The 27,053-nt window shown below is 37.5% G+C and overlaps 1 protein-coding gene across 32 annotated transcripts in view; it reads right to left on the bottom strand.

The window, feature by feature from the left end:
• Positions 1–27,053, bottom strand: part of CAMK2D (calcium/calmodulin dependent protein kinase II delta) — a 160,297-nt gene that overhangs the window by 78,110 nt on the left and 55,134 nt on the right. For all 32 annotated transcript variants that reach the window (XM_065062245.1, XM_065062255.1, XM_065062251.1 and 29 more), the window contains exon 3: positions 19,308–19,367. In XM_065062245.1, coding sequence (XP_064918317.1) covers positions 19,308–19,367 — 60 coding nt within the window. The remainder of the gene's footprint in view (positions 1–19,307; positions 19,368–27,053) is intronic.

Genomic DNA, 27,053 nt, shown 5'->3' with positions numbered 1-27,053 from the left:
AAAGTCAAAAGGAACAGCTAGAGTTACAAACCTTAATTATTCAGGTATGAAAATAGCAAAATTGTACATGGTTGTTTTAAAAAAAAGAACAGAGTACTAAAATGTATACCGTATGTCTTCATTTAGTGTATAATCCTGTCTTTTACTAGAAATCCTGCATTTCAGGTTGAACTAATTCATCTTTGCAGTAAAAGCCCTGATTTTCTAAGTTTAACAAGACTTTTTACAATACAACGAAAAGCCTTACAAATGTCATCAGATTAAGCCTTATGAGAATAGCTGCATGGATTAAAAGAAAACACAACACACACATTTTTGCTAAGAGCAAACTGATGCCTCAGCTGCCAGTTTTGATGCTTTCTGCATTAACATTTTTTAACCATTTTAGCATTTATCAAAACACATAAGAAGAGGAATTACGACAATCTACACAAGAATTTCACGGAGTGTTAACGAAGAAAAGGACCAGCTGTAACAAAGAGATGTTACATTAATTAAAAACAACAGGTTCTAAAGAACACGCAGCATACTCGAAGAGAGGGAATGGAATTTGCTTGACTTTTCTAAAAGAATGGCCTAGTTCTCATGTTAAAGTCAGTTTTCTTTGTAGATCAGGGATCCTAAAATTGCCACAGTAGATGGACAGCTCATCGTTTGCCAAAATTCATTATGAAGCAACGTACAGAATTTTAGCAATTCAAGAAACTGAAGTGAGGGAAAAGATCAAACGGAAAACTGAACAAAATCCACTCAACACCCAGAATCTATCATCTTAATTAGACAAGCAAAAGAGTATTAATCCCTGCTGGAAATATATAGTTCTGTATCTTTTTCAATAGATACTTTTGCCAAATGTAAATGTGCCAGAAGAAAGTTTTCAGCTAGATTCTGGGTGCGCCACAAGAACATAAAACCTCAGACAGAATTACCTAATTGTCAAAATTAGGCTATGTCCCTTTTAATATTTACAGTGGTGGTCACCATTGAAAACAGATGTATGTAAACAATATGTAGGATTTACCTGTCTACAAAAATGGATATTTGGGGGTTCTAACCACTGGGCAGGACGCAGCCTCCTTCTTGGCTCTCCTCTCTTAAAATACACTAAACATAGAAATATGAACAACTTATATAATGACCACACAGGGAAATATGTTTATTTTTTAAATGCCTCCCCTCCAGGAGGACTAGGCCCTAAGTTATTTAAAGGCATCAGCTTATGAAAACAAAGCACTTACTTTAAATACTATAAACAAAAAGCAAAAAATTGTAATCCTGTGACAGGACTCAAGAAGTAACACAGAAATGTCACCTACTCCACTAGAAACTCTCATAAAGGGGTAAGGCATGGACCGAGCAGCTTTAGACAATGCTTTCAAAGCAATTAGCTCTATATTTAAGGCATCTCTGAGTAACAGTCACTTTCAGAAAACCTAGGTCAAGTTCTTTCAATCAGTAGCAGCAATTACTACAGCTGAATTTCCTAAAACATCTAATTTTAGTTTTGTTTTTTTTAATTTACTATGAGAAACTAATGAATAAGCTTTAAAAATGCATCAAGTAAAACCAGAAGGGAATGACTCTGTATTCAAGGTAATTTAGTAAAATTCTCCATTTGAAAGTTGATTAGGACTGTGATAGCTTGAAGAATTAAAAAGACAATATTAATCAATAATTATGCCAGATTTTTTTTTTCAATAACTGAGCAATAATTTGATTCTTGTATCCAACTTAAATTCCATGACCATCCATCACTATATAACTATCCTAACAAAGAATATTTATGATAATCTGAACTACTGATTTGACCAATGGGAATACTGAAAACGTAGTATTTATATACACAGCCATTGTTTTTTGGTCTCTCAATACTTTAGGAAAACAAAGGCGTTAGTGTATTACAATGGCAAATACTGGCAGCTGGACATAACTAAAGCACGAAGCTGTTCTCCCCACAATTATCTTTCAGATTATTATACTTACCTACGTTCTAACACTATGGAAATGCAGCAGGGTTGAAGAACAAGCTCTATAAGCTGATTAATATATTAAAGGCATTGTAAATTGCCATCTTGCTGTTAGAAACTGCATGCAAATTTACCCTAATTGAATCAGTGAAGCTACAATGAACATTATGCACCCCTCCCTCTCTGAAGGCTGAGTGAAAACTTGACATTCGTCCCCACTTCTTCCCCCAAAATATATTGAATTTGTCATTTCACTAATAATACTAAAAAATAATTTTCAGTCTACAAAAAAGAAACAAACAACAAAACAAAACAAAAAGACAACAAAACAAAAAAACCTCACCAAAATCCAATACTGATTTAAAATACAAACATTCATTTTGTTAAAGGAAACCTTTTCAGCATTTTGATGTAACAGGCATTTGCTGAGTAAAGCAGATACATTATAGGAAAAAAAAAAGAAACTGAAAAGTTTTCTTGAACCCATTTTGAAGACTCTCCCAGTCACTTTGGTGGAATATGATCAGTAAACTTGGGTAAAGCAGATGTTTGTAAACAAACTACATTCATGAGGAATGTAAAAAATGATCACACAATGTCACAAAGAGCAAGTGGGTCATGAAAGATTAAACATATTTAATCATTTTCTTTGTGGACAATAGAAATCGGTGTGATCTTGAAATTTTTCATATTTGCAATGAACACCATGAATAGTGTCTTTTCTACAAGATAGAGAAGTTTAAAACACGCGAGTTGTCATAAATATAGTTGTACTTTTTAGTGAAGCAATTGTAAACATTAGGCCAACAGAAATGGTTTCACTTCTGTAGATCTACACACAGCTATCTTTATGTGGTATGACCACCAACAGTGCACACTGATTCATTTAATCACACCATGTATCATATCTGGAATTTGAGGAAGATTTATTTAGTTGGGTAACAAGGCAACCAAATCCCTTATCATCTACTCGAGGCACTAAGACAGACTCTAGGTACTTTTGATTGCAATACTAAATATTGGAATATGGCATCAAAATGGTGTTTTTCCAAATTAAAAACATTAGTAAAAAAAAAAAAAAAAGCTAAGATACTAAGTCAAGATTATTTCTAAATTATTTCTTGATATGCCACATGTTATTCTAACATGCAGTAGTCCTTGGAGACCGGAAAATGCTGTATTCTGAAGTGATGGTGGCATTTTCAGGCCATAGACCTGCTCCAGCAAAAATTATTTCTAGGCCAGTAAAATCAACTTCATGGAAAAGACTCACACTGCTACTAAAACACATACAAGCTTTCATTTCCTTAGGAAGCTCTTGACCTGCAGTTATTGGAGACCAGAGAAGTATTCAGAAGAAACACCACTACTCCTATCTTGACAGGTTGTGCAATTGTTAGCATATATTGCTACTTACATTTTCTTGCAGTTCATGCCTACTTGGCTAAGTCTTTCAGTTCTGTGCACTGCTTCATCACATAGCTGCATACAACTATACTTTCCCTTTGTAGATGATGAAGCCTGTCTAAACATTTCTATCAGAGGACCATTTTATTCACAAAGTGGGAATTAAAAGATCATCTTCCAAGTGAACAAAGGCAAAAAGAAATGTCTTTTTGCCCTATTATCCTTTTACATTCTGTATTTTGGGAAATTAACCTATTACTTTCTTATGTTACACAGTAATACTGTAAATTTAGCCTGCCTGTGCTTTTACTTGATAGATCTTTTTATATCTGTGCATAAAAACTAGGCTAAAGAAACTTTCTTAGGTTTGGGTCCCCAAATTTGTGTTCATGGCTTTGAGGAAAAAGACCTAAAATGGATGAAACAGACCTAAAACATAACTGTGATCACATCTTTGTCCTTAATGTCCTCTTTTAGAATATTCTAAACGTGAGCAAGATGATAAACCCAGAGATCAGCTCTATGCACACCACTACAGCAATGCATACCAGTGCAGATTGCAGTATTAAACTCAAGTGTCCCTTTAGACTTGAGATTACCTATTTCTTATACAGGAACTTCTTGTGGTAGCAACAGGGGAAATGTGGGAACTATATTTTTTTTCTTCCTGAGGAAGCCATTACTATTGTGAAAAGAGCACTTCTTTTCTAAATATTACAATAAAACGATACCAATAATTTATCATGTATTTATGGAGCATTGTGCTGCGGTAGTGCACAAGCCAGCAATAGGCTCTGGTAGGTGGAAGAGCTTACCTCCTCCAAACACACGGTCTGCCCGGCTAGAGCTCCCCAGAGAGCCAGCAGCGCAGAAAGGGAGGCTTCCAGCCAACACTGACTACTTCAAGATGTTTCCAAAGATTATGGACTTTGCAGAAGGATTTCTGCTCCTACTTCCCCCTCTGTTAGCAGGGCATGATTTAGCACATAACAATTACAGATAAATATTTTCACTTGTAATTGTTGTAGTTATGGCATGTTTCCTAGGGCCTGTCATTACAACAAATGGGAACATGGTGTATTGATATCCTGACTGACTTTAAACAAACCAGTGCGTGTGCTTCTAGTAGTTTAATTGTATCAGCATGACTTATTTAACCTGCTCTCTGACAACAGCAGAAACAAAAAGCAAGCCTAGGCATCTTTACACTATGTCACAGGTTGCAATGAAGATGCAAAGAAGTCTGTGTCTTACAGTCATTACAAATCTGAAAAGTCTCAAGGGAAAAAAAATAAGATTACATAACTGATCTCTTATTTCTACCTATCTGTATGATGTTGCTGGCACCCATACAACATCAAACATAGTGAACAAAAATTTTCCGTAAGTAGAAACTTTCCATAGCTTTAATAGTGTGAGACTGAGAGATTCAAAGTACTACACCAAGGCAGGGTACTTCAATAATAAGCCCACTCCATCTCTGTCCACTGGGCTGGGCTCAAAACCATCTGTACTATTTTCTGAGTGCATGTGGTTTTCCCCTCTATCAATTATCTATCACAGTAAGTCATGCTACAAGAACTGAAGACAACTATAAATTACTATCACTTTCCTAATGTGCAAGTTTACAAGTGAATGATGATCCAAAATGACTGAAAGAGTTTGTTTTACAAAAGGCAGGGAATGCATATTAATGGAATAGTTGACAAACTTGAGGCTTATGATGAGAAACCACCATTGTCTTTTAATCACAGTCTCACAATAAATGGAAATTAGAGAATTTGTCCTGTCCGACGAGACCATTTGTAAGATTGTAATTAGCTCAATGAAAACCCACATAAACTTGGATGGAAGAGAAGCTGCACCAGAGAGCTGGAAGCCAGTCTGTATTCACAAAACCAGACTACTAACTGCAGCTGAAGCTTCTCTCTGAATATTACTCTTATTTAGTACATGCCGTTACTCCCAAAATATATATTCTACAGAAGATAGCTCCAAGCCATTCACCTGCAACTGACTTTAGATCAGGCCATTCTTTCCCAGCAAGACTACATAGCCAAATTCAACATAATCCTAGTAATAAGACCATTGATATTAGACCAAGTATAAATGTATGGAATACTATTTAATAACTCTCAAGGTTACCTGGTAAATAAATGCACAACAAATAAATAAATTAGAAAGCAGTACTTGGATGATACAATTCCTGATACACATGACTGCTGTTCACTGCTGTGCGGCCCAAGAGCAGAAGCTGCGGATTTGATTACAGTACCAGAATATCTTCAACATACAAGTATCAGGAGCAGAGTGCCACGCTTGCCCCAGCATGGCTGTAATGAGGTGTATTTATTTAGAGAAGACAGGCATCTAGAGGAGAAACTAAAATTAGAAGCACATTCCCATGAGCAGTCCATGAGAATACTAACACTCTGGTGAAGCCACTAAATAAAGAACTTCCAAATTTGGAAGGTGACTGAGAGAGGTATCATTAAAAGCCTATCAACTGGAAAATATCCTGGATTGGCAGTTCTACAGGACTAAGAAAATCTTGAGTGCAGAAGTGTGCGAAAAAAACAGGCTACATCGAGCAATTAAAATATATTTATCCATTGCCAATGATGGAGATCAGTGGTATTTACAGGGTGAAAGCAATCACTCTGCTAGGTTGCAGCATGTGAAAAGCTGAGACCAGTCCAGCTGGCACCCCTTGGTACACAATGGCTTCTACAGATCCTTCCAGCAGTGGGAAACACAACAATCTCCCAACATGATGAAAAGCGAATTTGTGACTTTTTAAAAACAAACATTTGAAGAGCAAGGAAAATCCTAAAGGACATGTGAAACCCTTGCTACAAGACAGGGGATGCTTAGGAGGATGGCTGTCAACCTGGAACTGGTCAGTTCTGTCCCCTAGCCATTGAGCACAAGGGGAGGATTAGCCAGACGGGCACCAGCTGCTGGCACACTGCTGCCATGCAGGGTGACAACAAAGGGGACCAGCCCAGCAGAGCTACAGACATGCTACAGCCCTGGGTCCTGATGAGGACAGACCTGCAGGTATTTAACACACACAAAAAATCCCCACAAAAAAAACTCATTTTGCCGTGGTAAGTAATTTACAAGAGGACTCCTCTTACGAAAACACAGAACTAAACAAGAAGCTCTTCAAAATCTGTAAGTTTTTGGTGATTTTTCTGAGATGTACCAGTGAGCAGTCTCTTAACAAGTGGCCGCTGTCATCACTAAGTTACCACAGTTACCACAATCTGAGCAAGGAAAGTAGCTGTACTTTTTTCCCCTCTCTCATGACTTCTCCAGAACGACACAAGGATAATTTGTACTGCTACTAGTCATAAGGTGCATTTGCATAGAGAGAGCACACACCCTAGGTCCAAGTTTCTAAACAGAGAAGAGCCAGAAACTGCTGTTCAGCCAGCCTCCTAGTATCACGGTTTCACTGTGCTTTGTTCATTACCTTATATATAAAACTTTACATTTTTAGGAGGCAACCAGATTTTCCATGTGCTGTCCTCAATTATAATATCCAAGATATTGGTATTCAAGATATGAAATCTCTTACTGAATAGGCATTCCATTGGTAAAGATGAAGAAGAAATTTATATGAAATGCAAAAAGTAAGAGGAAAAGGGGTTTCTGCATGTGACATGACATAGACAAGTTCAGGCTACAAAAGGTACTTCCACATGAATGCCTTGCCACTAATGAAAAAGATGCACTCCAAAAAAACATGAACAGTTTTTAGTCAAATTACACTTTCATTAAGAATTTATGTCACAATATTTAAACACAAAAGCAAATTTTTTTTAAGAAGATAACAAAAACATCCTACATAGCTGCAGCGGTATTCAAGAGTCATAAAATCATTTAGGTTGGAAAAGACCTTTAAGATCATCGAGTCCAACTGTAAAGAACATCCACTTTTCCTTCCAGTAACCTGTTTGTTGATCAGCAGGAAAGATTTTAGAAAACAAACATTTGAAACACTTTGCTCCCTAAACTATTTTCTTCTGCAGCATCTCTCCTGGGAAAGCACAATAATACAACGCTCATATCTAAAAGTACGCGCATGAAAACAGACAGCACCCTGAATTACGTCACTCCTTGTACCTTTGAAGTAACCTGTGACACTAACTTTTTATTTCAGCCCACTTTCAGTACTTATTAGGACAGCTTAATTTGTTGCTAGCTATTATTTCTCTCAGGCACTGTCCATCAGATGGACACCAGGATGATTGGGGGGCTACATGCAGCACACAAGGAGGGGCTGGGTTGGCTGTAAGAAGGGAAGGCTGGAACACATCTTGCTCCTGCCATCGGCTGCCAGCAGAGAGGTTGTCAGGACGGCAGAGAAAGTCTTCTCCAGGGTGCAAATGGCAAGGCAAGAGGCAACAGACACACACTGGAGCATGGAAAATCCCAGCTAGGCATAAAGACACTTTTATTTATTTATTTATGTTGACGGGAAGGTGGTCAAACACTGGAGCGGGGCCCAGAGTGGTTGTGCAACCTCTTTCCCTGCAGATGTTCCAAACTCAGCAGGACAGGCCCTGACTAACCTAATTTTACAGGAGATGGCTTGAGCCGGGGTTGGGACTGGATAACCTCCAGAGATCTCTTCCAACCCACATGATTCCATGATTTATGATGCTTTTTTTCAGGGGGCAGGGTATATAAGTAAAGCAAGATATCTGGGCAGATGGGAGGAGCCCCAAAGATTGCCTCTTCTAATGAGCCTCCTGGGTTTGTACCATCTTTGCAAAAGGAGAAAAGAGCTCCCAAGCTCCACTCTGAGCTCTCAAAGTGCCGCTCCTGACTTATGATCGCAAATTAAAACATGATCCTTGGTCCAAAGTCAGACCTTCCTTTTAACACTCACTGCTACCAGCTCAGATCCCCAGTTTTCCCCCATCCTCTCACTCAAATGCTTCCTCCTTCCCGTCACTCGTGCCACCTTTCCTCCTTTGCGTCTCTGCCTTCATCTCTGAATTTATCCTTTTCTTCATGTCACAGGGAACTGAATTTGTGACAACAGAGATGAGGTGTTAAGGGTGGGACTGAGCTCTGAGGTGGTACGAACGGTCACACACTTTCCCCTCTGAGAGACCTTTCCCAGAAGCCCGCACACACCCATTGCTCCCCCAAGCCTCCCTGCTGGTAAGAGGGACAACCCACCCTCCTTGGGTGAGGATGCCAAACACTTCAAATGGGCAGATTTAGGCTGCTTGGAAAGCAAATGCTGCCTGAACGGTAATTATCTATTTTCTCTTGGGAAAGGGAACAGCCCAAGACCAAAGCGCCCCACAGAGCAGGTTCAGCCCACAGCCACAAATTTCAAGGCTGGAGCTGGGTTTGTAATGGAAAACACTCAACAACAATCTTACCACCCCTGTGAGAGTTGCACTAATGCCATCCAAGCAGTGGCACCCATCCACACAATCAAATATACTACAACCTTTTTTCACTTTGGTTGTATTTTTTTTTCCAGCTCAAGTAAGAGGTTCACAATATTTTTTCTGGCATTTGTGTATTGATCCGAGAAGCAGTGCAGAATTCCAGAATTCATCCATTAAGTTGTTGACAACATTGTCTGTACAAAGCAAAGGGAACAGGACTTACAATATCCCCTAAAAATGCTCCAAAAACGTCTGTGCTAGATTTACTGAAAGAAAAAGCTTACTTTAGCTTAAGTAGCTGAGATCTATGTTTTTAGAGGAAAGGGTCCAGAGGAAAATTGCGTTTTTGTGGTTGAGCTGGGAGTCACGATGTCTATGCGTATGCATAACACGTGGTTGCAGAGTCACAATAAACAAAGCTTTCCAAAAAAAAAAAAAGGTAGGTTCTCAAAGATTCATCTTGTGTGTGTAAAAACAGAGCAATTCATTTTAATCTAGCTTATTTATATGGTTCTTGAAGTCAGCAATGCAATTATGAAACCCTTCCTTCCAGAAAGCATATATAGAAAGTAAAGCAGAACAGGAGATCAAAATACAAATGGGAAGTGTGGCAGCCGTCCTAGTACTGACCCCCTGCAGCAAGTTCCTCAAGAGACAAATTTAAATTCCACTTCCCGTTGCTGTGGATTACTCTGTTTTACATTTTAAATGACTGGCTACAAAAGCGTAACTGACTTTATGGAAGGAAAAGACCTGTAGAAGAAGCTGGACATACCATGAAAACCATCTTCATTTGTTTAATAAAACATGCAAAACCAGTTATAATCAGGCAAGGAAAATTCTTCAAGGTCTTCAAGGTTCAAATTCTTCAAGGTTCATGCTCAATTTATACTTTTTCATTACCCGTTTTAGTGCAAATTATGCATATATACTTTCTGAGGCAAAAAAATGGCAAAATCTGTGGCATACCTTAGTGAAACCTCATTTCCTAAGTATATTATGGATGTTTCTACAGTTATCAGGGATATTACAACCCGTAATGCTTCACTTGAGCTAGAATAATCTTGTCCTCCATTAAAAGAAAGCAAATTAACTTAGTGAAGCAAAGAGTGGTGTCACTGTCTATACTAAAAGACATTTTTATGCTCCACAGTAACCCTGAAGAGTAAAACCTAAAGATTCAATGCCACTCTTACCAGAATAAAAGGATTATGCTGTAAGCGAAACAGAAACAAAAGGTTTAACACCTAATAAAGCTGCCTTCACACTTATTTCCTTTTGCACTCTGACCAGACTGACACTTAACGTTACATGTTGAAAATTACTGACACCGATCAACACAAAACAACTTAGTGTTTTAACTGTGGTATATTTTTTGATATTTCACCCACTTCAGGGCCACCAATAGCTCTACAGAAAGCGCTTCCCCCACCAAATTCTTACATCAGAAGTGAAAACTTTCAGTATTTTCATCTTAAACATCAACTATGCATGCACAACAACTTCACAAATTAAAAGAAATCAAATGTATACTAATAACAAAAACTGCTGAGAATGAGAAAGACTGCAGAAAAGCCAGCTGCAACAAAAACCAAACCCCACGATGTCCTCCTTGTGCCTTCTGTCCTATTTCAGTCTCGTTACAGTACATTTAATTCTACAAATAGCTACTACAAAACCAGCATCTGTATTCTGCTGTTGCACTTCACTATTCAGCTACATGCTGTAGCCACACCTGATTTGAAACACTGATTTTGTTATTTTATAACATTAAATTAGCTTTTACATTAAGTACAAAATCATGTTATAGCACTGGTTTATTTGTTTTCTTGATGTTTTATTTTAATTCTCTCAAGGACTATGATTAACCTTATTCATCACGGAAATTACAAATTTAATTAACTCAATAGAATGGATGAGATTTAAAATTGTTGAAATGTTCAGCTCATTTAGGCAATAAAAATAATTAAAGGAAGTGAGATCTACATACATCAGTCCCACAGATTTCCGGCTTCTCTGTGAGATAAACAAAAGCTGTTATATACAGAGAGATAAACAACCCTATATATTTATATACATAGAGTTAGTACATTCCTGAGTATATAAACTTATATATTTATTTATATATATATTTATATATATATTTGAGGATTTGTTTGATTTTCACTGCATTAGAAAAGAGCTGTCTTACTACCTTTTAAGTCTGCATTAATATACTTTTGATGTAAAGAACAAAATTTGAAAGTAAGCTCAGAGAAGAAAATTGTGCTAAAGAACTACACCACCAAACCTAAATAGGCTTGGTTTTTATTCCCCATTTTGTTTATACAGTAACTTAACCGATGCCAGTGGAGCTACTCCCAACTTTGCCACAGTAAGTCAAATGAAAGTCAAAAAGCATTTACTAAATCCACATTTGCTGTGCATTATAATAATAGTGTTTCTCTTCAGATTCCTGTGAATTTACATGAAGTCCAACGCACAAACTTGGTGAATATAAAACATAAAGGACACACTGTCTTGCATAAAGGACACAGAAAACCCACATATCTTTAATTACCCTTTGTCCAAAAAGGACAAGGCAATACAAAGTTTTTTACTTTCACCCCCACATGAAGCATTTAACAAGTATGCTCAAGTTATGTGTTACTGTGGGGAGAGATGAGAAAACCCTGAGATGCAGGCTTTTCCTCCTTTCCTTCAGGCATCAGGGGAAGCTCCTGAATAAGTAAGCTGAAGCACAGGCACGAAGACTTTGAGGAGGAGCAGTACCAAGTTTGAGTGCTGCCAATTTCCTCAGCAATTTATGACAAGTTCCCAGCTCAAAGTACGGAAACCAGAGCTGATTGCAAATAGACATCAACACATTTATGAAATCAGTTTAGTAATTTTTACTGGCATCTCAGACTGTCCTGCATCTAGCCTGCCTCCTGACCCACTGCAAACCACCCTTCCTTAGAAGGACACTGCCTTGTATCCCCATATGCTGGTCCAGCTATAGTTCTTCAAAAACGAGAGAGACTTGTGCCATTCTGCCCTCCAAGCACAGCAGTTCACGCTCGCCAGCAGTGGCACTGCTCCAGCCCGACTGAGCCTACGCAAGCAGATCTGCACACAAGTGGCTCAGGCCTATTGAAGCTGACATGGCACCGCTCCGGCTTGGCAGTCCTACTTACCTCTAAATATCCTGACTTAAAAAGCCATTCAGGGACAACCTGTCCTGTTGCCAAGAGGCCTTCATTTATCACCTGAAGGGCTGCCACATGTCAGTAAAATCTGCTGTGACTTTTGGGAAGGGATGAGGATTCATCAGAGTCAGACTTGAGCCTGATGTAGTTGGCTAATGGATCCTGTCTGCTTGCCATATCTTCTACTCCATCTACAAAGCAAAGGGAGGAGATGGCAGCAGACAGGGAACAATGTTCTGTGATGAAGCCAGGTGTGTTAGTGCTGCAGTGAGAAAACCAGGTTATTTACAGTGATCTTACTAAAAAGCACATACCATTATGCTGTGTACAGTGTCTAACAAGCGGGAATGTAAAGACAGCAGCAGCCCTTCCAGTTGTTAGAGAGCGCGACACTAATTCTGATTTAGGAAAATACTACCCAACTCAACAAGAACTCTGAAAGAGCAAACTCAACCTGGGAAAAAATGCACTTTTTTACCAGGCTTGGATCAGCAGTTTTTCAGACTGGGTCAGGACTTGCACCATCAGGCTAATGCCATTTTTATCATCTGCTGGGACTTCATAAACCAAAGTTACCCAAGCAGGCTCCACATCAACATCGAAAGAAGTAATAATAAGATGAAGCAACGGTGTTGCATACATGGATTGCTAGACTAGAAATCAGAGTGCTAAACACAACTTTAACAGAGGACCAAGAAACTCAAATGCACCAAAAGCAGAGAAAGACCAGAAAACAGGATAACAACAGTGAATTTCTTGGTGAAGAGATTATCATTATCCTTACAAGCTTTCCAAATTTCTAAATTAAAAAATTGGAAGCATTAGTACATGTAACTGTTGTAAAAATAACAGTTACACAAGATAACAAATCCTTCATGGGTACTTGTTCAGTAAAGGAGATAAGCTTTTAATATAACTTGATGTGTAATCTTACAAAGAAAAAGTGCTAAATTCTCCAAACAGTGAGGCTCAACCTACATTTACATGTTTCACTTTAAACTCTATTATGTTGGCAAGCTGTAATAGGTAAAAACCTATACACACTGATGTTGTTACAGTCATCTTGTCATGGTAAGAACCTGAGAAATACAGCAATACTAAAAATCAGAGTAATGTGCAAACTACTGCACCCACCACAAACTGTTGGAGCTCTGTTACTAAAGAAACTTGAGCTTTGTTTGCCTCAAAATTTCTTATCACAATTTAACAGAGGAAACAAGCCAGATTACTCAAGAAATGCTGGAAAATGAGAAAATATCAGTATTGCCCAAGACTGAAGAGGAAGAAAGGACTCTGAGCCCCTGCTAAGTTTTCTCTCAAGGCCCGAAGTTCAGCTAATGGATTTTGCATCATTTTAATTCTCACTGAGACCGCAGGAGTCTGGACTGACAATAACGTACAGAGTCCTGAGCAAGTATGCCTCAATAGAGTCCTGTTACACAAAGGAGTGAAGCCCATCTTATTCCTTATTTTTGCTTGTTTATTAGGCTATTAAGAAGTGAAAAAACTACTCGGGCTATGAAAGCAATATAATTTTAGTGCCAGCAGACAAGGATGTTTACATACTTCTTAAGCATTACTAAGTAAATAATTTTCTACAAATAAATAATAGAGATGAAACTCCTGCCTCCCATAAATAAAACATTACATGCCGAAATAGACATTGTTTGTAATTTTATGCTTACTTGAAGAATACACATACAAGCCGAAATGAACAAGTTTTATTTGAAAGACAAATTCAGTGGGGCGGCTTTCTACTACCATTACTTTGATACAAAAAACTGAGGTGAGAAGAGGCAGAAATCACAACAAAAGCAATTAGTATTACTGAGGAATAATTGTAGGTAAAAATGATGAGGAAGTCCTATATTTTTTAAACAAACCTTCATATATACATTACTAAAGTGGGACATGGATATTTGAAAAAAGAACAGGAAATACTGTTTCTAACCCACTTTCCTTGTGGACATTTTTCCTACACCATTCCGTAGGCATCATGACTACACAGCTGGATAGAGAAGAAGAAATCATGGATTTCTTCAAATGAAAAGTTGAATAAAGAGATGCTGAGAAACTAACTGAATTAATTATATAAAAAGCAGTGTCAGGACAGAGGTATTCAGCTTTCAGAGATGTCCTGAAGCTATACTTGTATGTGAAGTAAAACCATTTTCTTCAAGGAACATTTCCATGACACTTCTGTGCTGGATACAAACACAACCAGCAAGGACTGTCCAGCTTCCTAAGCACTCCAGAAACAGAATCATTACCTTTCAGTGCTCAACAATATTCAACTTTACAAAAATAATGGCCTGTACATAGTTCTGAATACCAGGAGTATACACATCTTCAGTAATAGACAGTTTTTAGTATAAAGCATAAAATTAAATCAAATCAAATCAAATCCACACTTCAGAAAACATCATACCCATAAATAGTTCTTATATAGTCATTGCCAAAAAACTCTTACATTTGACTTCAGCACTACAGTCATCTTTCTTTTTGCCTTTTTCTTGATAAATAACTTTTTCTATTATCCCTCAAATCGCCCCCTTTATGCAGCTATTGACATGGATGTCAAAGTTCAGCACAGTACTCTAGAAGTGGCTTCTGCTGGCAGATACAGACTAAATACTGTTTTTCTCTTTGTGATTGTTACTTCTGTGCATCTGAGAATGGTACCTCCCCTGTGTGTTATGGCCTCCCAATGAGATTTGTGTTCAAGTGGTTATTTCCTGTCATCACAGGTGGTTCAAAGTCACTCTTTCCCAAGCTGCAGACGCTCCCTTTCAGACTGACATACATTCTTTGTTCTTAGATATATGAGCACACATCTATTGCTCGTAAGGCTCCTTAGTCCCACCATATCAAACTGATAGCACTTCCACGTTTTGCTTTAAATCTGTTGATAAAGATATGAACGAGACTTCTTTAGAGCTCTGCCACAGAGAATCCCATCATAGGAGAACTACTGTCTTACATGTTTATTGTGGTTATCTGTTTTCCTAATATCCCTAATAAAGAATATGCTGATTTTGGTAATAAAAAAAATAGCATCTAATGCAGCAGTTAAACGAATGCCTTACAGGAGGCAGCTGACACTAGGAGCTAGATTCCGTACTTCATTGAGAGGATATCAAGTGTGGTCGGCAAGACCTAAGTCTAAAACCAAAATAATTTGCTGCATCTAAAAAGCATTTTACAAATGACCTTAATGCTTCTATAGGCTTAGCTATGCATAAGTATACGTATTCATATCAAGTGATACAATATCTGTGTATCAAAATGAATTACCATGGATTTCTTCAATTGGTAAGGATTTGAAAGTGCCAGAAAACTGGATTTTGATTTAGTTACCTTCCCTTCCTGACACTTATCTAGTGAGAATAATTATCAACCATTTAAATTTTCATACATTAATTTAGAACTTGGTATCTTACCCTAATTCAAAATCATTATTTCGGTAGAAATGCCTAATAGATAATTTGGATTAAGAATTAAGGTCCCTCAGTACATACTTCAATGCTTTATTTGTGAACATTTGGTAGATACGTTGATTCCTGAAATAACAACCTGATGTCATAAATACTCCCAGAAGGCAGTAGAAAATATATTTGTTTCCTCTCAGTTTTTTGTATTTAACATTTTACAGTGACTGCCTGCGGAGATTCAAATAATGAACTGAAAATATTTTCACGTGCCTCCTTCATTTCCAAATTTCAGTTTTATCCTTTTGAAGTAAAACATTCTGATTTAGTTCTCTAATTTCTCCCCATAGGCTGTGCTTTTCCAAATCTTTTGCTTAAATTCTGCTTTTAAAAAAAAATTGAAAGACTCATGTCATTCTAAGATTTCCTAACTGCATAATGGCACCCATTAATTAAAATGACCATGAAATCAGATATGAAATGGATATAAAAATAGTAGTGTTGGGAGGCTAAAAATAGGTATGTCAATTGTTAAGAAGTTTAGTCCTGAATTCTTTTTTATCCTGATGAAATAACTAAATAAGTATTTTTCTAGTTAGCTACTAATTGTACACCTACCTTAGAAATCAAAAAAATATAGTGATCTGTAAAGTATTTGATAATTCTCTGTTTTCTCTGTAAAGATAATTGGAAAATATTTCCAGTGCTTTATGGGCTTGTTTTTGTTTGTTTGTTTTTACTCCGTTTCTCCAAAGAAAATCTTTCTCATATGAAAACTCCAGTGTGTTTACTCACAGGCTGAAATATAAAAACGTGATTCACCACAGCTGTGCTGCTTTAATCCGACTGGAGGGAAAGTACGAAAAAGGTAACTAAAAAGAGTTTTTCATCCTAAAGTATCTAGTGACAGTCTAAAGATGTGAAAGATAATTAACCGAAGAGACTATGCAACACTATAAGAAAGGAATACTACTATATATGTATTATTTTAGAAGTAAAGTTAACCTGACACTTTTGCACTAAGTCACTTTTAGAAGTGAGATTTAATCAAGCTAACTAGGAAGAATAAAGAAGCAGCCTGAAAGGAGAAAGGATTACTGAATTCTAACTTGAGAAGTCTGCTGCCCTGCAATGAGTGTGGAATTGAAAAAGACAACTAAAAAATCTACATTGGAGCAAAACAGAGAAAACCACCAAAATCATCTTTGAGAAATTGTCCCATTAATTAAACCAGATCTCTGCTTTCCTACAGAGATTGCATTTGAAAATATTATAATTTTTTTTTCTTAAATTATACATATTGTTAACATGACAAGTTCCTTTTCAAAAAATCTTTTATTTTCTGGGCTATTAGAAATTAATCCGTAGCAGTCAGGAGAAAATACAATGAGAAAAGCATGAATTTTATATTAATGGACTTGCTAATATCTTAAACCATGCATACTCTTTATCATACACATAGGGCAAGTATATCTTGTTTACAAGGGTTAATCTTTACCATTTTGAAACATATAAAACACAAGATAATCTCTGCTGTTACAGCTGAGTTACCTTATTCTGGTATACTTCCTTTTCTTGCTATTAGTGCTTTCTAATCTCATGTAGTATTATTACCCATCAGAGATGACTTTTTTAAAAAAGGGATGCGACAGTGACGCAGGAATAAGAGATGTAGCCAGGTACAAGCAAGGACACACCTAGAACGATTTTAGGGTTAAGGTTTAGCTGGCTGAGGACACGACCGCAGGGGCAGCCAGAAGGGGAAAGAGCAAAGCGCAGCCAGGGCTGGGCAGGAGAAGGAAAGAGAGTGTTATACTTGGCCCAGGTGGAGACTGGACAGCCAGCTCAGCATGCAAACACGAACCTCTGCAGCCCAGCAGCTTACGTGACAGGACTGCGGAGGCCTGAAAGTATTACATGTGCAAAGAGTTACTCTTTCTAAGTTTACAAAAAAGTTTTCTCATTTTCAGACCACATTTATGATCTTCCTCCAAGAGAGGAACCAGATATGAAGTGGCCTTCGCTAGAGCAATTATGCAAACAAGGAGCTACTGTAACCCCAGTAACTGGAAGAGGGTTTTTGCAGCAGATACACAGGCAGGGCTGGCAGAAGAGCTGACAGCAGAAACTGAACGACAACAGACTGTAAAGGCTGCTGCCAAACCCTGGCGTGTTAATTCCAAGTCATAAAAATCTTCTCACTGACAGATCTGGAACAACAAAACATCTTTTCTGAAACAGGAGTAGAAGAAGTTGTCTACAATCCTTTGACAGAATTGTGCAGGTAGCAAAGCATGGAATTTGTGCTGACTTAACAGAACCCTACTTGCCTGTCACCAGAGCTGTCATCACTGCATTTCAAGTCATACATTCACAAATATAAACACTGCATGTGAAATACCTGGCCTGCCACAGAGGATCTGGACTACATCCTAATTATCGGCCCAAACTACCCAGTAAACCAAAGAAATGTGATTGCATGAAATCAATTTAGACTTTTGTTTCAACTGAGTAATTCTGTGCACTTCAGCTCTTACATTTCGTCAGTTTATCATTGTTATTTATTCATCTTCCCTGGCTTGTTCAAATTCACAGATCTACTCTGAGAACAGTTACAGCAAGGCACAGGTAAATGACTCTAGAGTCAGACTAGAACCATGTGTAACCACTGCTTTCCATAACTGTAGAAGAGCTGTATACATCTTCTACCTGCAACCAACTCTCTGTTTCTCCCTTGTTTTGCATCACTTTACAATGCAAAAAAATTTAGCTGGGATAAAATAACACAGATAAGACTAGTCTTCCTCTTTAACCAAATTTGCATGTGAAACCTCTTAAGCTTTTGAGACTGTACAAGAGAGCTTTTTCAGAGATTAAACATTTCATTTTGAGCTATAGTACATTTGTTTTCAATTTCTGGTTATTATTAAAAGGAAGGAGGTGATTCTTGCCCAGACATGAAACAATTATATTAGTTTAAAAATGTCATGAAGACCAGCATTTGTTAGTTAAACATGATGAGGAGAAAAACTAATCAGGAGTAAGAAAGAACAAACAGACTGCCAAGTGCCTTTGCAGTACCAAGCACACATTCATTTAAAACTTTCAATGAGATTACTATTTTTTTTCTGATCACAACTTTTAAGAACATACATGGGGATAGAGGAACAGGATGGACAGGAAAATCCCACCCTCCCACAGAAGCCTCAGGTACAGCAAGTATTCTGGTGAGAGATACCTTTGGCATATAATTCAGTGTCTGAAAAAACAGATAGACTATTTAAAGATCAAAGTGCTTAACCCTTTCTACTGTTCTTAAAGCAAGGAAACAAACACACCCCAGCCTCCCAAATATCTTTTTTTCCCTTCCCATGAATGTTTGAGTAGAAAACACACAGTTGTGGAAACAAAAAGAGCCAAGCATTCTGCATCTACCTATCCTTTCTACAGAAAAACAGAATCTTGAAAACAAAATAAAACAGGATAAAATAAGCATCTCAATAAAAACAACACTAACGTTATCGACATTGGTCTGTCTCATTTTGCAACATATGCTGTTAGATGAAATTCCTCTGCAGGCCTCAAAAAGTCATGAGCAGCAGTGAAAATAACTCCTCCTACACACTGTTCAAAAAAACCCAAACACCTGGCATAGCCAGCTCCTTGATAGCAGAGCAATAGCTCAAAGAAGATGAGAACAATACCTGATGCTTTAGGTGATCTATTGGCATATTACATCCCATAGCCAAATTAGAAAGGAGCACCACATTATAAATACAGACTCTTGCCTGGAGATATTTCCACTAATTTCTCTGAGCTGCTATTTATATTTGTTATTCTGTATTTTCCCTCAATTTCCTAAACTGATATCTACTATATAAAGCAATAAAATGTTCCTACCAATATTGGGATGCTTCAAGAGACGACAGATTCTAGCTTCTCTTTCCAGTTTCTGGTGATCTGCAACAAAGGAAAGCAGAACAGTTGCTTTTAGTATTAAGATTAAATTCAATGTATTTACTTTACTAAAGGAAAAAAAACAACGAACCAACCAACAACAACAACAAAAAATCCACACCAAAACCAACCAACCAACCAAAAAACCCACATACAAACAAACAAAATAATTTTACATTCATACTGTTTGTAATATTGAATTGGTTACTGCATCCGATTGCTTCTTTGATAGGCTACCAGAGGCACTGTTCCATTAGAAAAATCATGCTGCCCATTTATTGGTGAGAACAGGAAGTAGTCATGCCAGGACCTATAATTACCAGGCAATAAACCTCGTTACAACATTAAACAAAATAAGGACAACCTGAACCTCTAGCATTGCCTTAAATCCTACCCATTAGCTGCTTTAATGATATCTTGTGTGCTAGGTACACAGCTCGACACGCAGCAGCCACCTCAGAGTGCCAGCACTCCTGTCACCACATGCTCCCACCACAATATGATGCTACAAGAACTTCCAATAACTAATGACCAGCAGTTATTATTTTCCCAGCAGGGCTAATCTTGCTGTCAGGGTGATTATTCATTAACCTGAAGACACACTGAAAACGTAGGTCCTGGTATACCATCTGTTGGCTCCCCCTCTCACTGCCATTTCATTCTTTATAACCTTCAGGTAGAGCAGCAGGTCTGCACTTGTACACCACTGAGCCCTAATGACACTACTGGAGATAAAAATACTACTACTTGCGTCAAACTCCATTTTGCTTAAGTTTTTTTGTTTTTTTAATGTAGCACACTTAAATAATATTTGCTCCAAACACCACCATTTATAGTACTACTTCTGCTGCATTTTGGTTACCATTAAGTAATATAGTACTTGTTTTATACAATACATATGAGTGTGTTGGGAGGGTGCATAAATTATTTATACTGGAAATATCTGAAGGTCCTCAGGTATGTTAAAATGTCTATTGTCAAGCAATGTAAAACATACACAACAAGTAATTCAGGCAATAAAATAAATAATTTGGAGATAATTAAAATAGCCAGTTACTGCCTACTGTAATCCTGTAATTTTAACTAACTTCTAGTGCATTTATCCTCACTTTCTTCAGCATCATTTCTATGGCTGCTAAGAATACTAAGCTTTTGTCAAGAGGCAGAAAAGCAGCAGAGATTCAATCTTATAATATTAGCTAAAAATAAGTTTTCAAAATTAGAAGAGAAACTATAAAATGTTCTTGGATATTAGGCTGGTTTGCTATTATTTTAAATAGCTCCAATTCGATATCCAAGTACATAATAATAACCAGTCCTTCACAGGGACTCAAACTTCAAATGTCACACAAGTAATTTGGGTTGTGACATCTCTGCAATCCTAGTTATGTTTGAGAACACTCCTAACAAGTGGAAGGGGAAATTCTTATCTCTCATTCCACTCCACAAAAACTCTAGTCCACCAGTAAGTCTTGAGGTGAATAACCATCATTCAGAGAATACATAAAGTTTGATCTACAAAGGAATATTATACACCAAAATGCTACAGTAAGAATGAAGAAGTTATCTGTTTCTGTAATGTAACTTTTACAGATCTATTATGGTACTTATTCTCACTTAGAATACCATCAATGTCATTAGATTATCTTTCAAGGCCATTAAATCATACTTCCTCTGATACCAGTTTGACAACAGAGTCTATTAGACAAGAATCAGAATAGGGTTCAAGAAAAAACACACCATAAAACCCATTGTCTTAGGGACTTGAATACAGTAGTGCGATCCTGACATCCTCCTTTCAGCTGGTGCACCCCCTTTCACCCTTCTCTTCCATGGGGAGTCCTAATGTCCCTGTTCAAGCTGACCACAATCCATAAGCTTCTCCTTCCTAAATCAGCCCAAGGGTGACCAGAAGACTCGCAGCCACATTTAACCAGCAGGCAGTGACCATGCTCTGTGGAAAGTGCACTTCCAGATCTCACTTTCCAATCAAGCATCAGGTGCTGCTCATTTTAGAGAATTTAGTCTAAACACAGAGCAGCAGGATTGCCCTAAAAGTGGGAAAACGGAATTCGCAGGACAGCTACACAGACGGCTGTGCCAGCATAAGGAAGGTGGGTGGCACAGTACACCAGCGGGGGCGGCTGGCAGCCTCTGCTGCTGTCAAAAACTGTCTCATGAAACCACAACTTCACTTTCCTGCCGATGGCCCTGGCTGCAGCCTGCCTGCTCTGGAGCTGCTCTACACGTAGCTTGCTGAACAGGACAGAGAGACGCTCTGGACAAGCAGCAGGTACAGATGGGAGCAGCAGGTGTGTAAGGGCACATGGCAGCTATCCTGGGCATTCACCTTGGAGCTGCTGTGAGGATTTGCATCTCCCTGCTGTGAGGAATGCTTCATGTGAAAAGCATCAACAGCCCCTGCATACAACACACGAGCTGTGATGGGAGCAGTGACCACAACCCAGGCATCTTCTCACCAGGCTGGTGGCTCAGTCCCAAGAGTACTTCTGTATCCTTGCTGTTCCAGTAGCAGTTACTATCAAGGACTGAACTGGGATCTTGAATGCTGCTTCTCCTGCCATTGTCTGTGTTCACTACCAGCTAGCCAGTGTCAGCAGCTTGCTGAACAAGCAGTCCTGATCACAGGCACAACCTCTTAAGTATGAGAATGATATGAATCAAATGACAAATAGTAACAATTCCAATCCTTTGGGTTACTTCAGTGCTTATAAAATCAATGATAGCTAAAGGAGCATATCAAAGATTAATTTATTGATGAAATGTGGAAGCTGGGGTTTGGGTGGAATGGTTGGTTGGTTGGGAGGGTGATTGCTTGTTTTAAAGTACATGGTTAGCAAACAATTCCCAACTCTAGTGCCCTCCTACTGCACCTAATTAAAGTGTGTTTAAAAACTCAGGTAGGATACCAAGTTTATTACACAGAGATCCAAGTATCACACAAGCAGACTCTGAAGATTAAGAGCAACCAAACTGAACTCTAAAAAGTGCCGTAGCAGCCTGAAGAGTGCAGTCTGTACGTAAGTCAGAAAATCTAAAGGCTTATTTAACACACTCATCAAGATGACCTTTGGCTGCTGTGTTAAGAAGTGCATGGGGATAGAGGGACAAGTTGGGCAGGAAAATCCCAACCTCCTGGAGCAGACGTCTCAGGTGGAGGATGCACCCTTACAGCCAAGAGGCTTGGCAGACAACTCTGGGTCTGAAACATTCAGAACCAGCTCCTTAAAGCTAAACTCACACCAATCCAACCTATATTACATACTATTAAATAATATCAAATAGTAATATAAGAGATACATTAAATCTCTGGTGTTCCTGACAGATCATGACAACATAACAAGTAACTGTCCTCAATTAACAAATACTATTTTTTTTGTAATTCACTTTGTCCAACTGTTTAAGGTATAATCAGTAAGCACAATTAATGATGTAGACAGAGAGATTATCAACAAACAGCAATGAATTTTAATACAACAGTCCTGTAAAAAGTTTAGCTGTTTCACTACTGCAACAAATTTTAAATGAGGACAACTTCAAGAAATAGGGGAGGGAAGAGCACTTTGTCATTATCCGTGTTTCTTGTGTTGAAGCCAAGCAAATCTGGTTTTGTGGCACAAGCAGTGTAGGAGAGGGACACCATAGGGCAGTTCCAAGAGGAACGGAGTATCAGGCTTCATACACAAACTCGCATGGAGTCACCAACGCAAGCTTGCAGTGTAAAGAAAAACACACACACAAAAAGCCAAAACAAGCAGTAACCATAACTGTATTGGCTGGAGACAACATTTTTTTTGCAGAAAATATAAGTAACATTTGTATAGGGTCTTTTCATGAAATCAAGAGGGAATCTGAATCATAGAACCACTGACTGACAGCAGCAATTGTACTTGGTATGAATGTTAAGGAAACATCAAAACATCTTCAACACGGTTGCCAATAACACTTAAATGCTACAGTAACAAAACATAAATTATGAGGACATTAATAGAGAAATATATGATGTAAAACTAAACATAAAGGCACAATATTTACTTTTACTTTCTCTGAAAGTAAAAGATTTCCAAAGTCAAATAATGATAAAGTAGGCATTGATTCAGTAGCAGAGATTAAGGAGTGCTGCTGCTCTAGCAATTCTCTCTGTAATAAACAGAAAAACAGTCGCAATGTAAAAGGTCAGCCTCTACATGCAGAATTATTAATAATAATACAGAAACATATAGCAAATATACTCAGAGAAATCCAAGCATTTGGATTCTACCCTGCAAATCTAACTTAGTATGTTGACAAGACAAAAATCAATTAAAAAATTAAGCACTATCCTGCAACATGTTTGAAGGAATTCAGCAAGAGTAATAACTTTTGAAGGCAAATAACATGTAGCTTAAGCATGTTTAAACATCAGTTAATTAGAAGGGAGTTCTTCTGTACATTTTCCCTTCTATTAGGGATGCTATTCTCATCTTTTTTTCATATTTTAAAAATACACAAATAAAACACATAAAAAACTATTTTCATTCAAATCATACCAATGAAGGCATAATTTTTTAATACAATATTCTTTCCTAAAAGTTTCCAGGATTTTTTGAAGCCCAATGGAGATGTGCAGCAAACATCAGTTCATTTTCCCTACAACAATTGCACTCTTTTAAAGAGAGTATGCAAACATTAAATTACAGGGTTTACTATGATGCAACTACAAGAAGCATCACAAATTTCCCAAAACACCAACTTTGGAAAATACAACTGTTTTGAATGTAAAAAAATATGCTGAAATTGAAATGAGACTCTTTAGGCATTACATAAAACGACAATGTGTCGCAATAATTGCATAGCAAGGTTAGTTCTGTACTAAGCAATGAAAAAGTTGCTATGGATGAGAACTTAGAGCCAACAATTTACCATCAGATGTTAAAAGACCATTGAAAAGCTCCATCCTTACTTCAAAGCATCCAGGTAGCCAGATATATATGTTTAAAAACTGTAGCACCATATTTAATACAAAATATAAAAAGCAAAGTCCATCTTTTAAATACTTAGCACTTCAAGATTGTAAAACACTTTTTAAGTCTGAAGGAAAAACAAACAAAAAAAGCAATGTAACTCTCCGTGAGGCCTCAAAGCCTGTGACAGCTGCACGAGAAAATTTGTCAGCTTCAGTCTCTTCCATGTTTATTTTATTGTTAATTTTTTGAAGTAATTTTAAATTTCAGAAGTTCAAAATATAAAAAACACCCTTTAAAAAAATCTGCAAGACAAGCTTAAAGTTATTTTATAAACTTGAACTCTTCCACTGAGGTTTTATGTTAAGATTAGTAAATTCATTTGCAGCAGGTTTGAAACATAAGGACATACAGTCACAGCTTCTCAATGCCCATTAGCTTTGGCTGTAACTTAATAATGAGTCAACCCATTGCGATATTATACACAGAACATAGGGAGACAATCTGAAATGCAAATTAAACCAAGACTGCTTTAGTATAAAGATGGAAATATGATCAGTGTATTGGTCATTTGGCATAGGATGTCTCTCTGTGGTGCACCACCAGCTCTGCTTTCAAAGGCTACCCTGTATTACCTCCATCTATATTTACAGGACTAGCCAGCATAGCTAGAAGCCTGGAAGGTGGCCGAGAGTCCTCTATGAGTGCTAAATACATCTTATGTCAACTCTTCAGGAATAACACAGATATAATAAAACACTTCAACTTTGAATTTAATGTGTAAACACTTGAAATTTCTTTGCTGTTATTTGCTTTACCACAGCTTCTGAACTGACACCATGTATGATTACTTTCTCACATACATTAAACATTTTCATTGATTAACTAAATAAAATACATTTAATTAGTATTAAACATGCCCCACATGTCATATGCCCACAGCGTTCAGTCAGATTGCTTCAGACTGTGCCATAAAACGAGGATAATTCACAAAATGATGTAATTCTAGTAAAAGGATTTCTGAAGCAGCACACAGAGAGAGAGGATTAATATTCAGCTCTTACTTATGGACATAATAGTGTGCTCAAATAACAAATACTAGAGCTGAACATTTTCAGATATGAGCGATAGGCTAATTTGTTACTGCATGATTTAAGAACATTAACTGTATTAAAAAAAACATGGCTGATATTTTTGTAAATCACAATAAACACATCTTACTCAGATACACTGCTGGATGCACTGCAATATATGAAGGTTACATCTTTATTATTATTATTCACTGCATTATAGTATTGCAAATTTTCACCCCAAACTTAACTACTATATTGACTGGTGCCAATTAGGTAGTATCTGGTGTCATGAAAACTATAATAATGATCTCTCTGCATTTACCTCATTCAGTTACTTACATCAGAGTAGTTGTTATTACACCTGTTATAAAAGGAAATTGTAAATGAATGGAGATACCCAACACCATGCACATTGTGCCATAAGGCAGCAGAAAGAGCATTAAATACTCCTTGAGTCAGGGATGTAAATGGATATCAAGGTCCAGAAGATGACAGCTGCACTTCCTAAAGTAATCCTCAGGGTTGGTAGAGGAGTGTCAGAAACACTCTGGGCAAGGCTGCAGCATGTAAGTTTTTGGAGGGGGAACAAAACGAAAATTCAGCTTTGTAGGGTACCCAAGAAATCAACTTGCCTTTATAGTCTGCATGTTTCTTTTACATGTTTCAGGAAATACTGTGTTCCTTCCCCCATCCGCTCCGCTTATTTAAAAGTACACCTAACTGCAAATGCTGTACGTAAATATCTATTTCTGTTACCCTATTTTCTGCCAGGTTTCAGTTACTGGTGATCTGAAGGTGAATGTCAAAGGGCAAGTCAAACCAAAATACTCTGAGCACTCAGCCCCCAAACATCCGAAGCATAAGAAGGTGCACCACTGCACCAAGGGCTGAGTAGGGAAGACATGTCCTGCTGTGATGAGTGCAGCCCGAGAAATAAGCTAGCAGGCAGCCAAACACCACGAATCCTGAGAAAGTTGGTGATAGCGTCTAGCATTAAACATTTATGCTACAAGAATATCAGAGGAAAGGCTCTAGAAAAAAAATATAATTAAATCAATTACTAAGAACAAAAAGTTAATTCCTCTCACTTTTTTCACAGTATATAATTCATCAGGTAAAACTCTGTTCACCTGTCAGTACGAAAAGGGGAAAATGATCCAAGCTTTAAATACATGATAAAAAGGGAACATGCAAGAACATTTATGTACTTGCTTCCTTTGCTCTTATTTAATCACCTATACTTGATTATAAAAAGGTCTCCTACACTGTCTACATAAGAAACTCTAAGAAAATTAAATGAAAAATACCAATAAGGAGCTCAAAAAGCAGCAACACAAATGCAGAAGAAGGAATACTCTAAAAATTCTAGATAATGTTACAAAAGCAAGTCACCATCTGTGAACAATGGCATCTATGTCAGCATGGGCTAGTAATCAAGAGTGGAAAAAAATCATTGTGAAACAATGATACAACCAGAAAAAAGGTAGCAATGAGAATCGTAGAGTATTATTAATGGAAAAAACCTTGCAGGAAACTTCAAATAACTTTAATATGACACATAACCAAGGGGGGAAAAAAAAATATCTAATGCACCAAACCATGAAATATTCAGCCTTTACTATAACTAATGAAATCCTGTGACACCTGAGACA

This window comes from Columba livia, chromosome 4 (assembly GCF_036013475.1).
Source record: "Columba livia isolate bColLiv1 breed racing homer chromosome 4, bColLiv1.pat.W.v2, whole genome shotgun sequence".
Classification (NCBI taxonomy): domain Eukaryota; kingdom Metazoa; phylum Chordata; class Aves; order Columbiformes; family Columbidae; genus Columba; species Columba livia.
Note: the sequence above shows the minus strand (reverse complement) of the source record. Positions and strands in the feature narration are given on the sequence as shown.